The 19,163-nt window shown below is 44.2% G+C and overlaps 1 protein-coding gene across 1 annotated transcript in view; it reads left to right on the top strand.

Annotated features, from left to right (window-relative positions):
* Nucleotides 1-5,661: 5,661 nt before the first annotated feature.
* Nucleotides 5,662-19,163, top strand: part of pbdc1 (polysaccharide biosynthesis domain containing 1) — a 152,731-nt gene continuing 139,229 nt past the window's right edge. The window contains exons 1-2 of the mRNA XM_034191582.1: nt 5,662-5,710; nt 16,329-16,394. Coding sequence (XP_034047473.1) covers nt 5,681-5,710; nt 16,329-16,394 — 96 coding nt within the window. The 5' untranslated portion in view covers nt 5,662-5,680. The remainder of the gene's footprint in view (nt 5,711-16,328; nt 16,395-19,163) is intronic.

The raw sequence follows: 19,163 nt of genomic DNA on the forward strand, positions 1-19,163 counted from the left end.
TCTATAGGAGGTTCATTAAGGGCTACAGTCAGGTAGTTAGCCCCCTGACAGCCCTGACCTCTCCAAAAGTCCCCTTCACCTGGTCGGATCGGTGCGAAGCCGCGTTCAAGGAGTTGAAACGACGGTTCTCTACTGCGCCAGTTTTGGTGCAGCCCAACCCGGCCAGTTCGTGGTTGAAGTGGACGCCTCTGACTCAGGGATAGGAGCCGTGCTATCCCAGAGCGGAGAGACTGATAAGGTTCTTCACCCGTGTGCCTACTTTTCATGCAGGATGACCCCGGCTGAACGGAACTATGACGTCGGCAATGGAGAACTCCTTGCGGTGAAAGAGGCTCTTGAGGAGTGGAGACACCTGTTGGAGGGAGCGTCTGTGCCGTTCACGGTTTACACTGACCATCGGAACCTGGAGTATATCAGGACCGCCAAGCGGCTGAACCCCAGGCAAGCCCGCTGGTCACTGTTCTTCGGGCGTTTTGACTTCCGGATCACCTATCGCCCCGGGACCAAGAACCAGAGGTTGGATGCCTTGTCCCGGGTACACGAAGAGGAGGTCAAAACTGCACTGTCGGATCCACCGGAGCCCATCCTGCCTGAGTCCACTATCGTGGCCACCCTCACCTGGGACGTGGAGAAGATCGTCCGGGAGGCCCTGGCACGAAGCCCGGACCCGGGAACTGGACCAAAAGACAAGCTATACGTCCCACCAGAGGCCAGGGCTGCAGTCTTGGACTTCTGTCACGGTTCCAAGCTCTCCTGTCATCCAGGGGTGCGAAGGACCGTGGCAGTTGTCCGGCAGCGCTTCTGGTGGGCGTCTATGGAGGCCGACGTCCGGGAGTACATCCAGGCCTGTACCACCTGTGCCAGGGGCAAGGCTGACCACAGGAAGTCCCAAGGTCAGCTCCAACCGCTTCCTGTGCCTCATCGCCCCTGGTCCCACATCGGCCTGGATTTTGTCACGGGTCTCCCACCGTCCCACGGCAACACCACCATCCTCACGATAGTGGACCGATTCTCCAAGGCGGCCCACTTCGTGGCCCTCCCGAAGCTCCCTACGGCCCAGGAGACAGCGGACCTCCTGGTCCACCACATCGTCCGTCTGCATGGGATACCCACTGACGTAGTCTCGGATCGTTGTCCCCAGTTTTCCTCTCACGTCTGGAGGAGTTTCTGCAGGGAACTGGGGGCCACCGTGAGCCTCTCGTCCGGGTACCATCCACAGACGAACGGACAGGCAGAGCGGGCCAACCAGGAGCTGGAACAGACCCTCCGCTGTGTAACATCCGCGCACCCGACGGCCTGGAGTAACCATCTGGCCTGGATCGAGTATGCGCATAACAGCCAGGTGTCTTCTGCCACCGGCTTCTCCCCATTTGAGGTGTGTTTGGGGTACCAGCCCCCATTATTTCCCGTGGTGGAGGGAGAGGTCGGTGTGCCCTCGGTCCGGGCCCACCTTCGGAGGTGCCGTCGGGTGTGGCGCACCGCCCGTTCTGCCTTGTTGAAGGCCTGGACGAGGGCCAAGGCCCATGCAGACCGCCGGCGGTCCCCGGCCCCTGCATACCAGCCCGGGCAGGAGGTGTGGTTGTCGACGAAGGACATCCCACTACAAGTACAGTCACCGAAACTGATGGACAGGTTCATCGGCCCATTTCGCATCCTCAAGGTCCTCAGCCCTGCCGCAGTGAAGCTCCAGCTCCCAGCTTCACTGCGGATCCACCCGGTGTTCCACGTCTCCAAACTCAAACCGTACCACACCTCACCCCTCTATGCTCCCGGTCCGGCGCCGCCTCCTGCCCGGATCATTGACAGGGAGCTGGCTTGGACAGTGCGCCGGCTCCTGGACGTCCGTCGAATGGGCCGGGGGTTCCAATATCTGGTGGACTGGGAGGGGTATGGACCCGAAGAACGCTCCTGGGTGAAGAGGAGCTTCATCCTGGATCCGGCCCTCCTGGCCGATTTCTACTGCCGACACCCCGATAAACCTGGTCGGGCGCCAGGAGGCACCCGTTGAGGGGGGGGTCCTGTTGTGTGGGCCGCCAGAAGAGGAGGTACTTCTGGCCCACCACCAGAGGGCGCCCTGCCTGAAGTGCGGGCTTCAGGCACGAGAGGGCGCTGCCGCCACGGACACAGCCGGGAGTGACAGCTGTTACTCATTATGTCCTGACAGCTGTCACTCCTTCTTCATCATCCCACTCCATAAAACCCAGACATCATCTCCACCTCATCGCCGAGATATCGTACTTCAATGGAGGTAATATCCTCAGCCATTTGTGGTAACTAATAATCTGTCTATTGTGAGTGTTTGCAGGAGTACCGGTCCTTAGTTTGTGGGGGCTGAGTGAGTGCAGGACGGCACTCTTTTCCCCTGAGGAATCACTGCGGTACTCATCAGCATATTGAGTGAGAGGTGGAGGTGGCATTCCCACCGTTGTTGTTACTGGGTGTACACACACCCACACTTGACTGTCTTTGTTCTTCGCCAGCAGTACCAGATCCGACAGTCGGGGACGGTGATCGCCTGGGAATTCGGGACTTGGCGGCTCCAGCATTCACCAGGTTCGGTGGCGGCGGAAATCATGTGGTTCCGGCTCTTCTCAGGACAGACGTCTTCTATCCTCGAGCCTGCCCACATGTCACCTTTGTGGATTGACTGTAATCATATTCTGAGATTGTCTGTGTATTCGTTGTGCACCTTCACAACATTAAATTGTTATTTTTTTGGCTCATCTATTGACTGTTCATTTGCGCCCCCTGTTGTGGGTCTGTGTCACTACACTTTCACAACACTTCCTGTTAATTCTAGAATAGAATTTAAAATTCTTCTTCTTACTTATAAGGTTTTGAATAATCAGGTCCCATCTTATCTTAGGGACCTCATAGTACCATATCACCCCAATAGAGCGCTTCGCTCTCAGACTGCAGGCTTACTTGTAGTTCCTAGGGTTTGTAAGAGTAGAATGGGAGGCAGAGCCTTCAGCTTTCAGGCTCCTCTCCTGTGGAACCAGCTCCCAATTCAGATCAGGGAGACAGACACCCTCTCTACTTTTAAGATTAGGCTTAAAACTTTCCTTTTTGCTAAAGCTTATAGTTAGGGCTGGATCAGGTGACCCTGAACCATCCCTTAGTTATGCTGCTATAGACTTAGACTGCTGGGGGGTTCCCATGATGCACTGAGTGTTTCTTTCTCTTTTTGCTCTGTATGCACCACTCTGCATTTAATCATTAGTGATTGATCTCTGCTCCCCTCCACAGCATGTCTTTTTCCTGGTTCTCTCCCTCAGCCCCAACCAGTCCCAGCAGAAGACTGCCCCTCCCTGAGCCTGGTTCTGCTGGAGGTTTCTTCTTGTTAAAAGTGAGTTTTTCCTTCCCACTGTCGCCAAGTGCTTGCTCACAGGGGGTCGTTTTGACCGTTGGGGTTTTTCTGTAATTATTGTATGGCTTTGCCTTACAATATAAAGCGCCTTGGGGCAACTGTTTGTTGTGATTTGGCGCTATATAAATAAAATTGATTTGATTTGATTTGATTTAACAGAAGACATATTATACAACACAGGCCCGAGGGGTACAGGAGGGTTTATTGTAAACTGAAGTTCTTTACCAGGTTTATTGTCTTTATTGCTTTTTTTTGTTTGGTATGTTATTTATAGTTTTAAGGTAGGTGTTGATTTGAATTATCCATAGTTTGAGAAGGGGTTTAGATTGGCTGAATTTAGCTTTGTGTATGTGATATTTGCCAAGTAACATGTATAGGTTTACTAAATATTGTATATTTTTATTTTTATATTCAAAGGCGGTTATTACCAAATATCTCTTGTGAACTTACCCTCATATTGACTCTTCTTCTATACCACAAAAACAACATTTGGGATCTACATCTGTAAATTTGAATATAAGCAATTTTGTCGGGTAAATGCGATGTAAAATTTTCCAGTGTAGTTCTCTAATTTTATTATAAATACAGTATTGAAAAGGGTGTAGCCATATATGTTTCCAGTTTAAATCGCTGTATTGAGAGCTCCAATAAGATTTACAGTTGGGTATATTCCTATTAGAATTTTGAATTATATTCCTACTATGTTTATTGCTGCACTTTTGGCTATTGAATGGAATCCCATCAATCATTATTGAGCCTATGGTATACTGAGTTTCCTTTTTCACATGTGACCTCATCAGTTCTTTCAGTCTACTAGGAATACTTTTCACAACATAGTTAAATTCTTTAGAAGTGATTGGAGATTGGTGAATTCTTAAAAACATGTAAATATATAAATATTTACAATTTATATTTTACCTTGATTGTCAAATATATCTTGAAGAAACATGATTTTTCACTCTATCCATTTAGGCATAAAAAGTGTTTGATTCCATGCAGTGATGTTCTCATTATTCCAGATAATACATGTATGTGGTGAAAAATTGTGCTTGTAGCACAGTTTCCATGCTAAAAGGACTTGCATTCAGAGATTGAGCAGGATAGACAAACCTAGATATTCCTTCTGCTTTTTCTAAAACTGATCTTCCCCAAATAGAGATATCTCTCTGAGTCCACATATTAAAAATGTTTTTAGCTTTCTTCAGTTTAGGAGAGAAGTTAAGGTGGTGGTGAATGTTATTGTCCTTACAGATGTGAATTCCAAGATACTTTACAGTTTCTTTTACAGTTATATTATTAATTGTTGTGTTGTAACAGTCATACAAACATATTTACTTTCAAACCGGAAGCCTATGAAAATTCTTTAATCTTAGATATCGCTCTCCCAACCTGAAGTTTGTCTTTTAGAAATATAGCAGTATCATCTGCTAATTAAGTTATTTTAATTTCTTTATCAAAGATTTTAATTCCGTTTAATTCCTCACCACTAGCTTAGCTTATGACAAGCTAAAAGTGGACGCTCTCATTATGGCCGTAGAACTGTCCAATTTCTGGAGATTCTGTGTTAGTGCGCGCCTGCGGCCGACGTGCTTGATGAATTCCTGCGCAAAAAGTAGTTCCCAGATAAATGATAATGAGTATATCTCATCTAAATCAATTTAAAATTTACCAGTAATACAATTATAAAGATAACTGAAGTTTTAAGAGTGGCCATAATAAATATTTAAGAAACTTAAAAGTTTATGAGCAACTTCACCTGTTATTGCTCAAGCACATTGTAAACATTGACACGATGGACTTTGATGCTGAAGAGTTCAGAAAGATACGATCAGAATGTTTTGATGACCATTTACAGTTGTTGATGAAAGACTTGGGTGAGAACTTGGTGTTAAAGTCAGAACAAGAAGCTGCACTGAAAGAGATCAATCTGGGACAAAGAGACACATTCTGTGTTGTCAGGGTGCCGCGGCAGCAACAGAAGAAGAAGAAGAAGAAGAAGAAGAAGGAAAGAAAGAAATCTAGTGCAATAACTGAATTTTAACAGAGGAGGGCAGAATTGCGCAGGCCAGCGTATAGCCTGCCGGAATTTCATTAGAAGAAGAAGAAGAAGAAGAAGAAGAAGAAGAAGAAGAAGAAGAAGAAGGAAAGAAAGAAATCGTGCAATAACTGAATTTTAACAGAGGAGGGCAGCATTGCGCAGGCCAGCGTATAGCCTGCCGGAATTTCATTAGAAGAAGAAGAAGAAGAAGAAGAAGAAGAAGAAGAAGAAGAAGAAGAAGAAGAAGAAGAAGGCAAAAAAAAAAAAAAAGGATGGCGTCCGATGAAGTTTTGGCCTCTTTGGTGAGAATTGTTTGGTTTTGTTGTCGTTTCTCTGTCGATTTATCGTTTTTTGAAAGCGTTTCTCCGTTAATTTGAGTAACGCTGGCTGACGTTCACTTTTCCGTGGGGCCGCTGTAAAGTACGGCAGCGCATTAGGACCATTTTAACTATGGAGCCTCGTGACGTGAGGCATTTGAAGCTTTGCGTCGAGTAAAGTGTCGATGTCTCGAAGCATTCAGCAGCGACACCTCAATCAATCAATCAATCAATCAATCAATTTTTTTATATAGCGCCAAATCACAACAAACAGTTGCCCCAAGGCGCTTTATATTGTAAGGCAAGGCCATACAATAATGATGAAAAACCCCAGTGGTCAAAACGACCCCCTGTGAGCAAGCACTTGGCTACAGTGGGAAGGAAAAACTCCCTTTTAACAGGAAGAAACCTCCAGCAGAACCAGGCTCAGGGAGGGGCAGTCTTCTGCTGGGACTGGTTGGGGCTGAGGGAGAGAACCAGGAAAAAGACATGCTGTGGAGGGGAGCAGAGATCGATCACTAATGATTAAATGCAGAGTGGTGCATACAGAGCAAAAAGAGAAAGAACACTCAGTGCATCATGGGAACCCCCCAGCAGTCTACGTCTATAGCAGCATAACTAAGGGATGGTTCAGGGTCACCTGATCCAGCCCTAACTATAAGCTTTAGCAAAAAGGAAAGTTTTAAGCCTAATCTTAAAAGTAGAGAGGGTGTCTGTCTCCCTGATCTGAATTGGGAGCTGGTTCCACAGGAGAGGAGCCTGAAAGCTGAAGGCTCTGCCTCCCATTCTACTCTTACAAACCCTAGGAACTACAAGTAAGCCTGCAGTCTGAGAGCGAAGCGCTCTATTGGGGTGATATGGTACTACGAGGTCCCTAAGATAAGATGGGACCTGATTATTCAAAACCTTATAAGTAAGAAGAAGAATTTTAAATTCTATTCTAGAATTAACAGGAAGCCAATGAAGAGAGGCCAATATGGGTGAGATATGCTCTCTCCTTCTAGTCCCCGTCAGTACTCTAGCTGCAGCATTTTGAATTAACTGAAGGCTTTTTAGGGAACTTTTAGGACAACCTGATAATAATGAATTACAATAGTCCAGCCTAGAGGAAATAAATGCATGAATTAGTTTTTCAGCATCACTCTGAGACAAGACCTTTCTGATTTTAGAGATATTGCGTAAATGCAAAAAAGCAGTCCTACATATTTGTTTAATATGCGCTTTGAATGACATATCCTGATCAAAAATGACTCCAAGATTTCTCACAGTATTACTAGAGGTCAGGGTAATGCCATCCAGAGTAAGGATCTGGTTAGACACCATGTTTCTAAGATTTGTGGGGCCAAGTACAATAACTTCAGTTTTATCTGAGTTTAAAAGCAGGAAATTAGAGGTCATCCATGTCTTTATGTCTGTAAGACAATCCTGCAGTTTAGCTAATTGGTGTGTATCCTCTGGCTTCATGGATAGATAAAGCTGGGTATCATCTGCGTAACAATGAAAATTTAAGCAATACCATCTAATAATACTGCCTAAGGGAAGCATGTATAAAGTGAATAAAATTGGTCCTAGCACAGAACCTTGTGGAACTCCATAATTAACTTTATGGAGTTAATTATGGCTAATTACCAGCCAGTAACTTAATGTTACTGGCTGGTCTCTTCAAAACTGCTTGGCTTTGTGTTTATATGCATGTCTCTTGCTTCTAAAACCAAAAACACCATTTTTGGAACCTAATAACACCTCTGAACTTTTTTTTTTACATGTAAATATGCCGGATGCTAATTTCCATCCATAGTCCCAGTAACACCGAAACAGACTTAGACCACACAACATACCAAAATAAATTAATCATGACAGAAAAACAATTAAAACATAATACACATACAAATATTTACAGTTCAAAGTAACAATAATTGATAGATGATAATAAGTAGCCGACAGGTGGAGGAACCAAAAGAGTTTCATGATGGGTCTTGAGGTGCAAAAGTACTGTAGTAATGTAATGCTACGTGCAAAGTGCTTCAGTGCCTGGTTTTGCACATTACAGTACTAGGTTGTATTGCACGATGCCCAATACACTCATGTACACATGCACAAGTGTAAATATTGCACAGGGTGTCATACACAAGTTTATTATCAATCAATCAATCAATTTTTTTATATAGCGCCAAATCACAACAAACAGTTGCCCCAAGGTGCTTTATATTGTAAGGCAAGGCCATACAATAATTATGTAAAACCCCAACGGTCAAAACGACCCCCTGTGAGCAAGCACTTGGCTACAGTGGGAAGGAAAAACTCCCTTTTAACAGGAAGAAACCTCCAGCAGAACCAGGCTCAGGGAGGGGCAGTCTTCTGCTGGGACTGGTTGGGGCTGAGGGAGAGAACCAGGAAAAAGACATGCTGTGGAGGGGAGCAGAGATCGATCACTAATGATTAAATGCAGAGTGGTGCATACAGAGCAAAAAGAGAAAGAAACAGTGCATCATGGGAACCCCCCAGCAGTCTACGTCTATAGCAGTATAACTAAGGGATGGTTCAGGGTCACCTGATCCAGCCCTAACTATAAGCTTTAGCAAAAAGGAAAGTTTTAAGCCTAATCTTAAAAGTAGAGAGGGTGTCTGTCTCCCTGATCTGAATTGGGAGCTGGTTCCACAGGAGAGGAGCCTGAAAGCTGAAGGCTCTGCCTCCCATTCTACTCTTACAAACGCTAGGAACTAGAAGTAAGCCTGCAGTCTGAGAACGAAGCGCTCTATTGGGGTGCTATGGTACTATGAGGTCCCTAAGATAAGATGGGACCTGATTATTCAAAACCTTATAAGTAAGAAGAAGAATTTTAAATTCTATTCTAGAATTAACAGGAAGCCAATGAAGAGAGGCCAATATGGGTGAGATATGCTCTCTCCTTCTAGTCCCTGTTAGTACTCTAGCTGCAGCATTTTGAATTAACTAAAGGCTTTTCAGGGAACTTTTAGGACAACCTGATAATAATGAATTACAATAGTCCAGCCTAGAGGAAATAAATGCATGAATTAGCTTTTCCGCATCACTCTGAGACAAGACCTTTCTAATTTTAGAGATATTACGCAAATGCAAAAAAGCAGTCCTACGTATTTGCTTAATATGCGCATTGAAGGACATATCCTGATCAAAAATGACTCCAAGGTTTCTCACAGTATTACTAGAGGTCAGGGTAATGCCATCCAGAGTAAGGATCTGGTTAGACACCATGTTTCTAAGATTTGTGGGGCCAAGTACAATAACTTCAGTTTTATCTGTGTTATGTGCTGGGGTGTTTGGCTGGCTTGGTTTTGTTTTCTGTTTCTCCCACCAGGTGGTATGCATTCAGGACTGAGTGGCTGAGCATTAGGACCTCACCCTGAACACCTGAGGCTTGTTTTCACGTGCAGGTCATCAGGACTCACAGCTGTGATGTATCTGTCTTGATCAGAGATTGCTGCATTTAAACCTTGAATGCACAGTGTGTGATTGCCAGAGACTCGACCTTGTGAGCAGACACGTGAGATCGACGTCAGGAGTATCTGAGTTTAAAAGCAGGAAATTAGAGGTCATCCATGTCTTTATGTCTGTAAGACATTCCTGCAGTTTAAGTAATTGGTGTGTGTCCTCTGGCTTCATGGATAGATAAAGCTGGGTATCATCTGCGTAACAATGAAAATTTAAGCAATGCCGTCTAATAATACTGCCTAAGGGAAGCATGTATAAAGTGAATAAAATTGGTCCTAGCACAGAACCTTGTGGAACTCCATAATTAACTTTAGTCTGTGAAGAAGATTCCCCATTTACATGAACAAACTGTAATCTATTAGACAAATATGATTCAAACCACCGCAGCGCAGTGCCTTTAATACCTATGGCATGCTCTAATCTCTGTAATAAAATTTTATGGTCAACAGTATCAAAAGCAGCACTGAGGTCTAACAGAACAAGCACAGAGATGAGTCCACTGTCTGAGGCCATAAGAAGATCATTTGTAACCTTCACTAATGCTGTTTCTGTACTATGATGAATCCTGAAACCTGACTGAAACGCTTCAAATAGACCATTCCTCTGCAGATGATCAGTTAGCTGTTTTACAACTACCCTTTCAAGAATTTTTGAGAGAAATTTAATAAATGCAAACTGAATTTCAGACATGTATATTAGTCTGGAACAAAGAGGACAAACAGTGTTGTAAAGAACAATAATCAAGACATTAAAGAGCAAACTTCACTTTCCCCCAGAACGACATGATCAGGAAGCGATTGTAGCTCACAGCAGCTCCCTTTGAAAATAACAGAGAGACAGACTGTGATTCTTGCATTTTTATTTAAAATAAACACGGCAACAAGATCTATAAACCCAGAGAATATATTCACAAGAGTTTTAGGCACAATATAAAAATAGTTTTATGTTGCGATGTTAATGGTGTCTGTGTGCAGCAGTTAAAGTGCAGCGTGATCAGAGCGTCTCACTGCAGTTCTCAATGTTACTGAGATCTCGCAGCGCGGCGACCTCTTCAAGGTTTTGTGGGGTTTGAAACGTCAGTAGGGCGAATAGCCAACATTTATGTGTCAAGACAATATTGAGTGCACGTTTTACAATATAATAAAATGTGCACACAACATCATAAAACGTGCGCACATTCTCTCCACATGCAAAACATTTTGCGATGACACTTCCAGGGCTCTAAAAATTCAGTTTTTACAAATAAAAAAATGGAATATTTTACAAAAGCACATTTATCTGTAAACACAACACACGACACACGTCACATTAACGTGTTGGTTTACATAATGAATGACTGAACCAATCAGTGTTTAGCAGAGGCACATTTTACCCAGAATCCTTTGCGATCTGTCTGTGTTTGTTACAAAACTTCAGAATTAGTGCATTATTCAACATTAAAAGATATATGTTATATTTTAACTTTACAAATGACAGAATTGACATTAATGGAGTTATTCTATCCGTATTAATGTTATTTATAAATCAAAACCATAAGTCTGCACTGCTTTATTTTCCAAGACCTCCGCCTGACCGGAGCGTTGTGATTGGGTAGAGAGCTGGGCTTTGTGGCTGCACTCAGCTTGATTCTGTGCTGGAAGCCATGTAGTAAACGAGCTTCCAGCAGGGGGTAAGATGTTCAAAGACAGAAGTGCTGACTCATTGTTTGGGTCTGTTGTCGCTTTTGATGCTACCAGAAGCGATCGTGGTGTTAAAACTCAAATTCAGTTTATTACTAGTTGCAAATGTACCAGAGACGATACTGGAATTTATCGGTTATCTGTAACTTCCGATACATTTTTGGGTGTTTTATCGTTTTACCTTCATCAAAGATAACTTTTCAGTTATCTGATTATCTGTTATCGAAGTTAATTTTTTGGTTATCTGTGCCCACCACTGTTTTCCAGTAACCAAACTTTCAATTGTCTTTTGAAGGTTCTGTAAGTGGTGCTCTCCCTGATTGTGACTGGGAGGTTGTTCCAAGCTTGTCCATCTTTAATGGAGAACACGTTCTGACCAAAGGTGGTCCTTCAAATCACAACAAACAGTTGCCCCAAGGCGCTCCATATTGTAAGGCAAGGCCATACAATAATTATGAAAACCCCAACGGTCAAACGACCCCCTATGAGCAAGCACTTGGCCACAGTGGGAAGGAACTCCCTTTTAACAGGAAGAAACCTCCAGCAGAACCAGGCTCAGGGAGGGGCAGTCTTCTGCTGAGACTGGTTGGGGCTGAGGGAAAAAAACCAGAAAAAAGACATGCCGTGAAGGGGGGCAGAGATCGATCACTAATGATTAAATGCAGAGTGATGCATACGGAGCAAAAAGAGAAAGAAACAGTGCATCATGGGAACCCCCCCACAATCTACGTCTAAAGCAGCATAACCAAGGGATGGTCCAGGGTCACCCGATCCAGCCCTAACTATAAGCCTTAGCGAAAAGGAAAGTTTTAAGCCTAATCTTAAAGTAGAGAGGGTATCTGTCTCCCTGATCTGAATTGGGAGCTGGTTCCACAGGAGAGGAGCCTGAAAGCTGAAGGCTCTGCCTCCCATTCTACTCTTACAAACCCTAGGAACTACAAGTAAGCCCGCAGTCTGAGAGCGAAGCGCTCTAATGGGGTAATATGGTACTACGAGGTCCCTAAGATAAGATGGGACCTGATTATTCAAAACCTTATAAGTAAGAAGAAGAATTTTAAATTCTATTCTAGAATTAACAGGAAGCCAATGAAGAGAGGCCAACACGGGTGAGATATGCTTTCTCCTGCTAGTCCCCGTCAGATGGATGAACTCTTAAGCCTCACTCCCTGGTCATCCCCCTCCCCTCAGCTTCTCCAGCTCTGACGTTGACTGTGGACAGTGGACTGCTCAGGGCTGAGCCCCTCCCCCTTCCAGACAAGGCCGTTGATGGCGCCTAATAGGCTGCCTCCAGAGTGTTCTGATAAACTGGACTTTCAAATCTGGGTTGTCGTCCTGCGTCTTTGTTTGTCTGTGTGATTATTGTTTTTCTGTGCTGATGGGTTTTTTTTTCCTCATTGCTGCTGTGTAACGCAGCGGCTATGAGGGTTTTTTTCTCTTCCTTACTTCGTGTGTGCTTTTTATATGTGTTTATGTACCGGGCCGGCTTATGTTGTGTGTTATGTGTGTGTCGTTTGTTATGGGTCGGTCTTGGTTTGCTCAGCCCTGCTGTTGACCAAGGCAGGGATGTACATCTGGAGCTGGTCCCCGGGCCCCTAATGGCGACTTCTCCTAACTGGCAATTAGGATGGGTTAAATGCAGTAGACACATTTCATTGTGCAGGGAACAGGTTCCTTTGTGCATATGACAATAAAATTCTTTTGAATCTTTGAATCCTTGAATTTCAGTACCGACACATTCAAAATTAAATGTGTGAGACCAAGTAATCTTATTCTTTACAAAAAGTAATACCCCTCCTCCTTTCCCCATTAACCTCTTCTGAAGACATTGTAACCTGGCATAGATACAAGGGCTTCAGGAGATGACTTTTTTAACCATGACTAAGATATAGCTAAACAGTCAAGGTTTGACTCAAGCAAGATGTGTTCCAGTTGTTCACATTTGTTACAGAAACTTCTGATGTTTAAGTGTCCGCGCAGGAGTCCCTTAAGTTTACATTTGGAATCACAGACTGTCTTTGCTTGATTCATAGTTTGGAACAGTTTTGTACGTGATACTTTTTTAAAATGGGATTTCTAGGTTTTACCTCGGGTTGGTTAAAAGATATTCCAGTCAGCGCCAGAATAGCAGTCTCTCTGCAGTCTCTGAGCTGCTAGGCTGGTTGCCGACTGGTCAATTCCGGCAAGGGCTGTAGTTGGTGCTAGCCACTTGGTTCTATCCACTATTTCACAGAGGACCAACGCTTGAAACACCGGAGGAGGAAGGTGGAGTAAGGCTAGTACATTACTGGCGTAGTTGTTTGGTTGGTCCGACTAACGGAACTGTTTGTTGGACACCTGTAGTTGAACAGCTGGTTTGGAGGGAGGTAAAAGCTGGCCCCGGGCATGGATGGATCTTTCCAGACAGGAGCAGGCACAGAGAGATTATTGTAAGAAAATGTTCTTTACGTTTCTGTGCAGGCGGCAGCAATGAGCGGCGTTCTCGAGTTCCGTGGATTACTGCCTGTCCAAAACCAAGGTGTTTCATTTCAGGCCAGTCAGATAGAATGTATGGGTTGGGAAAGTTTTCCATTCATACTCCAATCGGAAAGGAGCACAATTGTGTTAGAAAAACCAAAAGTATGATAATCATAACAAATGTGTGAATTGTTCTTACTGACACGCTCCCCATACTGCTTGCCACTTGTCTCTCATCACTCAGAAACATCAGGTCGATATGACCACATCCATTTGTCAAAAGCTCATGTACATGCACACGCAAAGCCTCCTGCAGATGCTGTTAAAATGTAAATATTGTTTTTGATTGACTGATTAATAGAGGGTTTTTATTGCACATGTACAAATTGTATGTAAGACAACGGGATCTTATTAATTAAGGTGTTTCTGAAGAAGCTGTGAAGGACACAGCCTTATGGTTTAGAGCCTTATTTAGATCACAATGAGTTAGACTAACCCTCGTAGGAAAACCTTCAGTCTGACAACAGTGATGATATCGGCAGAGTTCAGAACACAGAATGGTAATTCTAAAAATAAATAAATAAATAATGTAGGTGATTTTGGCATGCAGGTGGAAGTGATAACTGTTTTTTTGTTGTTGTTGTTGCCAGCTGTTTGGTCACAATCAACTGATTAAAAAATAGTTTGTTTTACTGTCTGTGACATCAGAAAAAAGTGATGAGGAAGTGTGGATTTATTTATTTCTTGGAAAAAGGTACATACATTTCAAATCTGAAAAATGACACGAGGGACTGAAAATATCAGCTATTTTTAAAACAAACATTGTTTTCTTGAATACAGTTAGTGCACTGTATGTTAGTAGTGTAACACCTTATTATTAAATATTAAAACCAGGGGTGTAATGAGACACAAAAATCACGGTTTGATACGAACCTCAGTTTTGAGGTCACGGTTCAGCTCATTATCGGTACATTATGGGAAGAAAATGCAAAACCTAAATTTGCTTGTTGTTTAAACCAACAATTTATTGTACCATTATACAAACAGGAAAATAAAATAATTGCAAAGTGCTGCCTGGTAAGTTGAAAAAAATGTTCTAAAATAAACAACAAATATGTCAACTGATGCTGTCAATTGAGTTCCTGAAAGCCGTGCTCCTCATGTGGTGTGAATTCACACACACAATGTAAATATAAGGTCTTACCTGTGCATTTCAGTGAAGAAAAGTCGCTTTGCGGCACTTTGCTCCGTCAGATCAGTTAGCAGAGCAGAGCCTTCTCCCCCCTCCTTGCGCCTCAATAATGTCTCATTTACGTATGGCCTTGCTTTACAATATAAAACACCTTGGGGCAACTGTTTGTTGTGATTTGGCGCTATATAAATAAAATTGATTGAATTGATTTACCACAAACTCCATGCGAACCTGGCTGCACAAGCAGTGAAACCTTAATAAAAGTTATAAAATTGCTCCGTTCTCCATTTGGAGCAGGGACACCGTGAGTGCGCACTGGATGACGTGCGTGTCAATATTTATGTGTAACACTTCAGGGGAAAAAAGCATTTACGGTACGTATTTAATTAAAAGTTAAAAAATCTTTCTGTGTAATGTCTCATATTACAGCGTGGAGACCCGCGGCTTAAGGGGCTTTCACAGTGGCGTATTCGTAGAGCTGCTTATTGCAGCGTTGTGTTTAAATACGCCCGAAATACGTGCGTACTCAGCCTTTAACAGTGTTAATTCATACTTGCAGCTGCGTGTGTTCGCGTTTTAATGTATGCACACAGTCGCGTGTGCCATGCTGCACCAGTTTCAGTGCTGTTTTCTGCCTCTGTGGAAGTGCGCTCTGTTCTCTACTGCATGGTGTGGTGCGGCTCAAAAACAGAGTCAGTTAACATTATTATTATTATTATTATTATTATTATTATAATATATTTTTTATGCAGTGAGTGCGCATTTATTTTAGAGTCACAGCTCTTTTCAGCTTTGATCAGACTGATTGATCGTTTGATGAGCGCACCGACATGCAGCGAGTGCGCGTTTATTTTAAAGAGAGAGAGAGAGAGAGAGGTTTTATTTTTGAGAAGTCTGAGTCTCCTTAAAATAAAACCTCTCTCTCTCTCTGTCACAGAGAGAGAGTGCTTTTATGAAACGATGCGACACAGTGAAACAGTCCTCATATATAATGAGTCCTGTATGGTAAAGTGAAGCAACGATCTTGTAGTATTTATAGCTCCAGAAGAACAACAGGGAGATGTGAAGTGGTGCACAGTACCGTGTTGCAGCGTGGGCGGGCTCACAATAGCAGACAGTAGCACGGCGCTGCGTGTTCTCGCGTGAAGGCTCCATGCTGTGCTGTACGCCGAAGAAAATTAAACAGGTTTAATTTCTTCATTCTACGCGCGTACCCCTCAACATACTACTGCGTATTGAGAAAAAACTCCACGTGAAGTGGGCGGAGAGCTGCTCATTACAGCGTAGATGATACACTGTAATGAGCAGCTCTACGAATATGCCACTGTGACAGCCCGTTTACAGATAATTTTCTTTTTAAAATTGGTGGGTGCAGCTAATATTCAGGTGCGCGTGTACGTCCAGAAAATGACGGTAAACACATGCTACGCAAACTCACCCATGCACAGCCCCGTACCAAGGAAAGGATCAATTTCAAAGTGTTGTTTAATTTTAGTCTTAAATACTAAAAAAAAAAAAAAAATTACATAGCGTGTCACTTACACTTTAAGTCTCAAGTTGAAAGTCTCGACAGAATCTGTTTTCAGAGACTGTTTGGAGTGTTACTTTTTTAATCACACTGCTATTATTTTGAACACAACTGTATATAAAAAGTTGAGATCTTTTATTTTTTTGGCAGTGTGGCCACACCGTTAATGTGCTTATTTCTAGTGCAGGAGGTATCCATTTGGAAGTGACTTTGGGTTCCGGGTTCTTGTCAGTGTCACTAAAGCAGCAGTGTGATTGTTCTGACGTTTTCTGTCCTCAGGGGGTCGAAGGCGCCGCAGCAGCTGCACACGCTTTGTCTCTTCCTGCAGATGCGTACGGAAATGATGTAAGTCTGACACACACAGACACACACGCCCACCGACAAATACAGACACGCCCACCGACAAATACAGACACCTATTCACACACGCCCACCGACAAATACAGACAGGCCCACCGACAAATACAGACACCTATTCACACACGCCCACCGACAAATACAGACAGGCCCACCGACAAATACAGACACCTATTCACACACGCCCACCGACAAATACAGACACCTATTCACACACGCCCACCGACAAATACAGACAGGCCCACCGACAAATACAGACATCTATTCACACACGCCTATCGACAAATACAGACATCTATTCACACACGCCCACCGACAAATACAGACAGGCCCACCGACAAATACAGACAGGCCCACCGACAAATACAGACACCTATTCACACACGCCCACCGACAAATAAAGACAGGCCCACCGACAAATACAGACAGGCCCACGACAAATACAGACACCTATTCACACACGCCCACCGACAAATACAGACACCTATTCACACACGCCCACCGACAAATACAGACACGCCTACCGACAAATACAGACATCTATTCACACACGCCTACCGACAAATACAGACATCTATTCACACATGCCCACCGACAAATACAGACACGCCCACCGACAAATACAGACATCTATTCACACATGCCTACCGACAAATACAGACATCTATTCACACATGCCCACCGACAAATACAGACACGCCCACCGACAAATACAGACATCTATTCACACATGCCCACCGACAAATACAGACACACCCACCGACAAATACAGACATCTATTCACACATGCCCACCGACAAATACAGACACGCCCACCGACAAATACAGACATCTATTCACACGCCCACCGACAAATAAAGACAGGCCCACTGACAAATAGAGACATCTATTGACATACGCCCACCGACAAATACAGACATCTATTCACACACGCCCACCGACAAATACAGACATCTATTCACACACGCCCACCGACAAATATAGACATCTATTCACACACGCCCACCGACAAATACAGACATCTATTCACACACGCCCACCGACAAATACAGACATCTATTCACACACGCCCACCGACAAATACAGACAGGCCCACCGACAAATAGAGACATCTATTCACACACGCCCACCGACAAATACAGACAGGCCCACCGACAAATACAGACATCTATTCACACACGCCCACCGACAAATACAGACAGGCCCACCGACAAATACAGACATCTATTCACACACGCCCACCGACAAATACAGACACCTATTCACACACGCCTATCGACAAATACAGACAGGCCCACCGACAAATACAGACATCTATTCACACACGCCCACCGACAAATACAGACAGGCCCACCGACAAATACAGACATCTATTCACACACGCCCACCGACAAATACAGACAGGCCCACCGACAAATACAGACATCTATTCACACACGCCCACCGACAAATACAGACATCTATTCACACACGCCCACCGACAAATAAAGACAGGCCCACCGACAAATACAGACAGGCCCACGACAAATACAGACACCTATTCACACACGCCCACCGACAAATACAGACACGCCTACCGACAAATACAGACATCTATTCACACATGCCCACCGACAAATACAGACACGCCTACCGACAAATACAGACATCTATTCACACATGCCCACCGACAAATACAGACACGCCCACCGACAAATACAGACATCTATTCACACATGCCCACCGACAAATACAGACACGCCCACCGACAAATAGAGACATCTATTCACACACGCCCACCGACAAATAGAGACATCTATTCACACACGCCCACCGACAAATACAGACATCTATTCACACACGCCCACCGACAAATACAGACATCTATTCACACACGCCCACCGACAAATACAGACAGGCCCACCGACAAATACAGACATCTATTCACACACGCCCACCGACAAATACAGACAGGCCCACCGACAAATACAGACATCTATTCACACACGCCCACCGACAAATACAGACATCTATTCACACACGCCCACCGACAAATACAGACACCTATTCACACACGCCCACCGACAGATACAGACACCTATTCACACACGCCCACCGACAAATACAGACACCTATTCACACACGCCCACCGACAAATACAGACATCTATTCACACATGCCCACCGACAAATACAGACACGCCTACCGACAAATACAGACATCTATTCACACATGCCTACCGACAAATACAGACATCTATTCACACATGCCCACCGACAAATACAGACACGCCCACCGACAAATACAGACATCTATTCACACATGCCCACCGACAAATACAGACACGCCCACCGACAAATACAGACATCTATTCACACGCCCACCGACAAATAAAGACAGGCCCACTGACAAATAGAGACATCTATTGACATACGCCCACCGACAAATACAGACATCTATTCACACACGCCCACCGACAAATACAGACATCTATTCACACACGCCCACCGACAAATACAGACATCTATTCACACACGCCCACCGACAATACAGACATCTATTCACACACGCCCACCGACAAACACAGACATCTATTCACACACGCCCACCGACAAATATAGACATCTATTCACACACGCCCACCGACAAATACAGACATCTATTCACACACGCCCACCGACAAATACAGACATCTATTCACACACGCCCACCGACAAATACAGACATCTATTCACACACGCCCACCGACAAATACAGACATCTATTCACACACGCCCA

The sequence above is a fragment of the Thalassophryne amazonica genome, chromosome 17 (genome assembly GCF_902500255.1).
Source record: "Thalassophryne amazonica chromosome 17, fThaAma1.1, whole genome shotgun sequence".
Lineage (NCBI taxonomy): Eukaryota > Metazoa > Chordata > Actinopteri > Batrachoidiformes > Batrachoididae > Thalassophryne > Thalassophryne amazonica.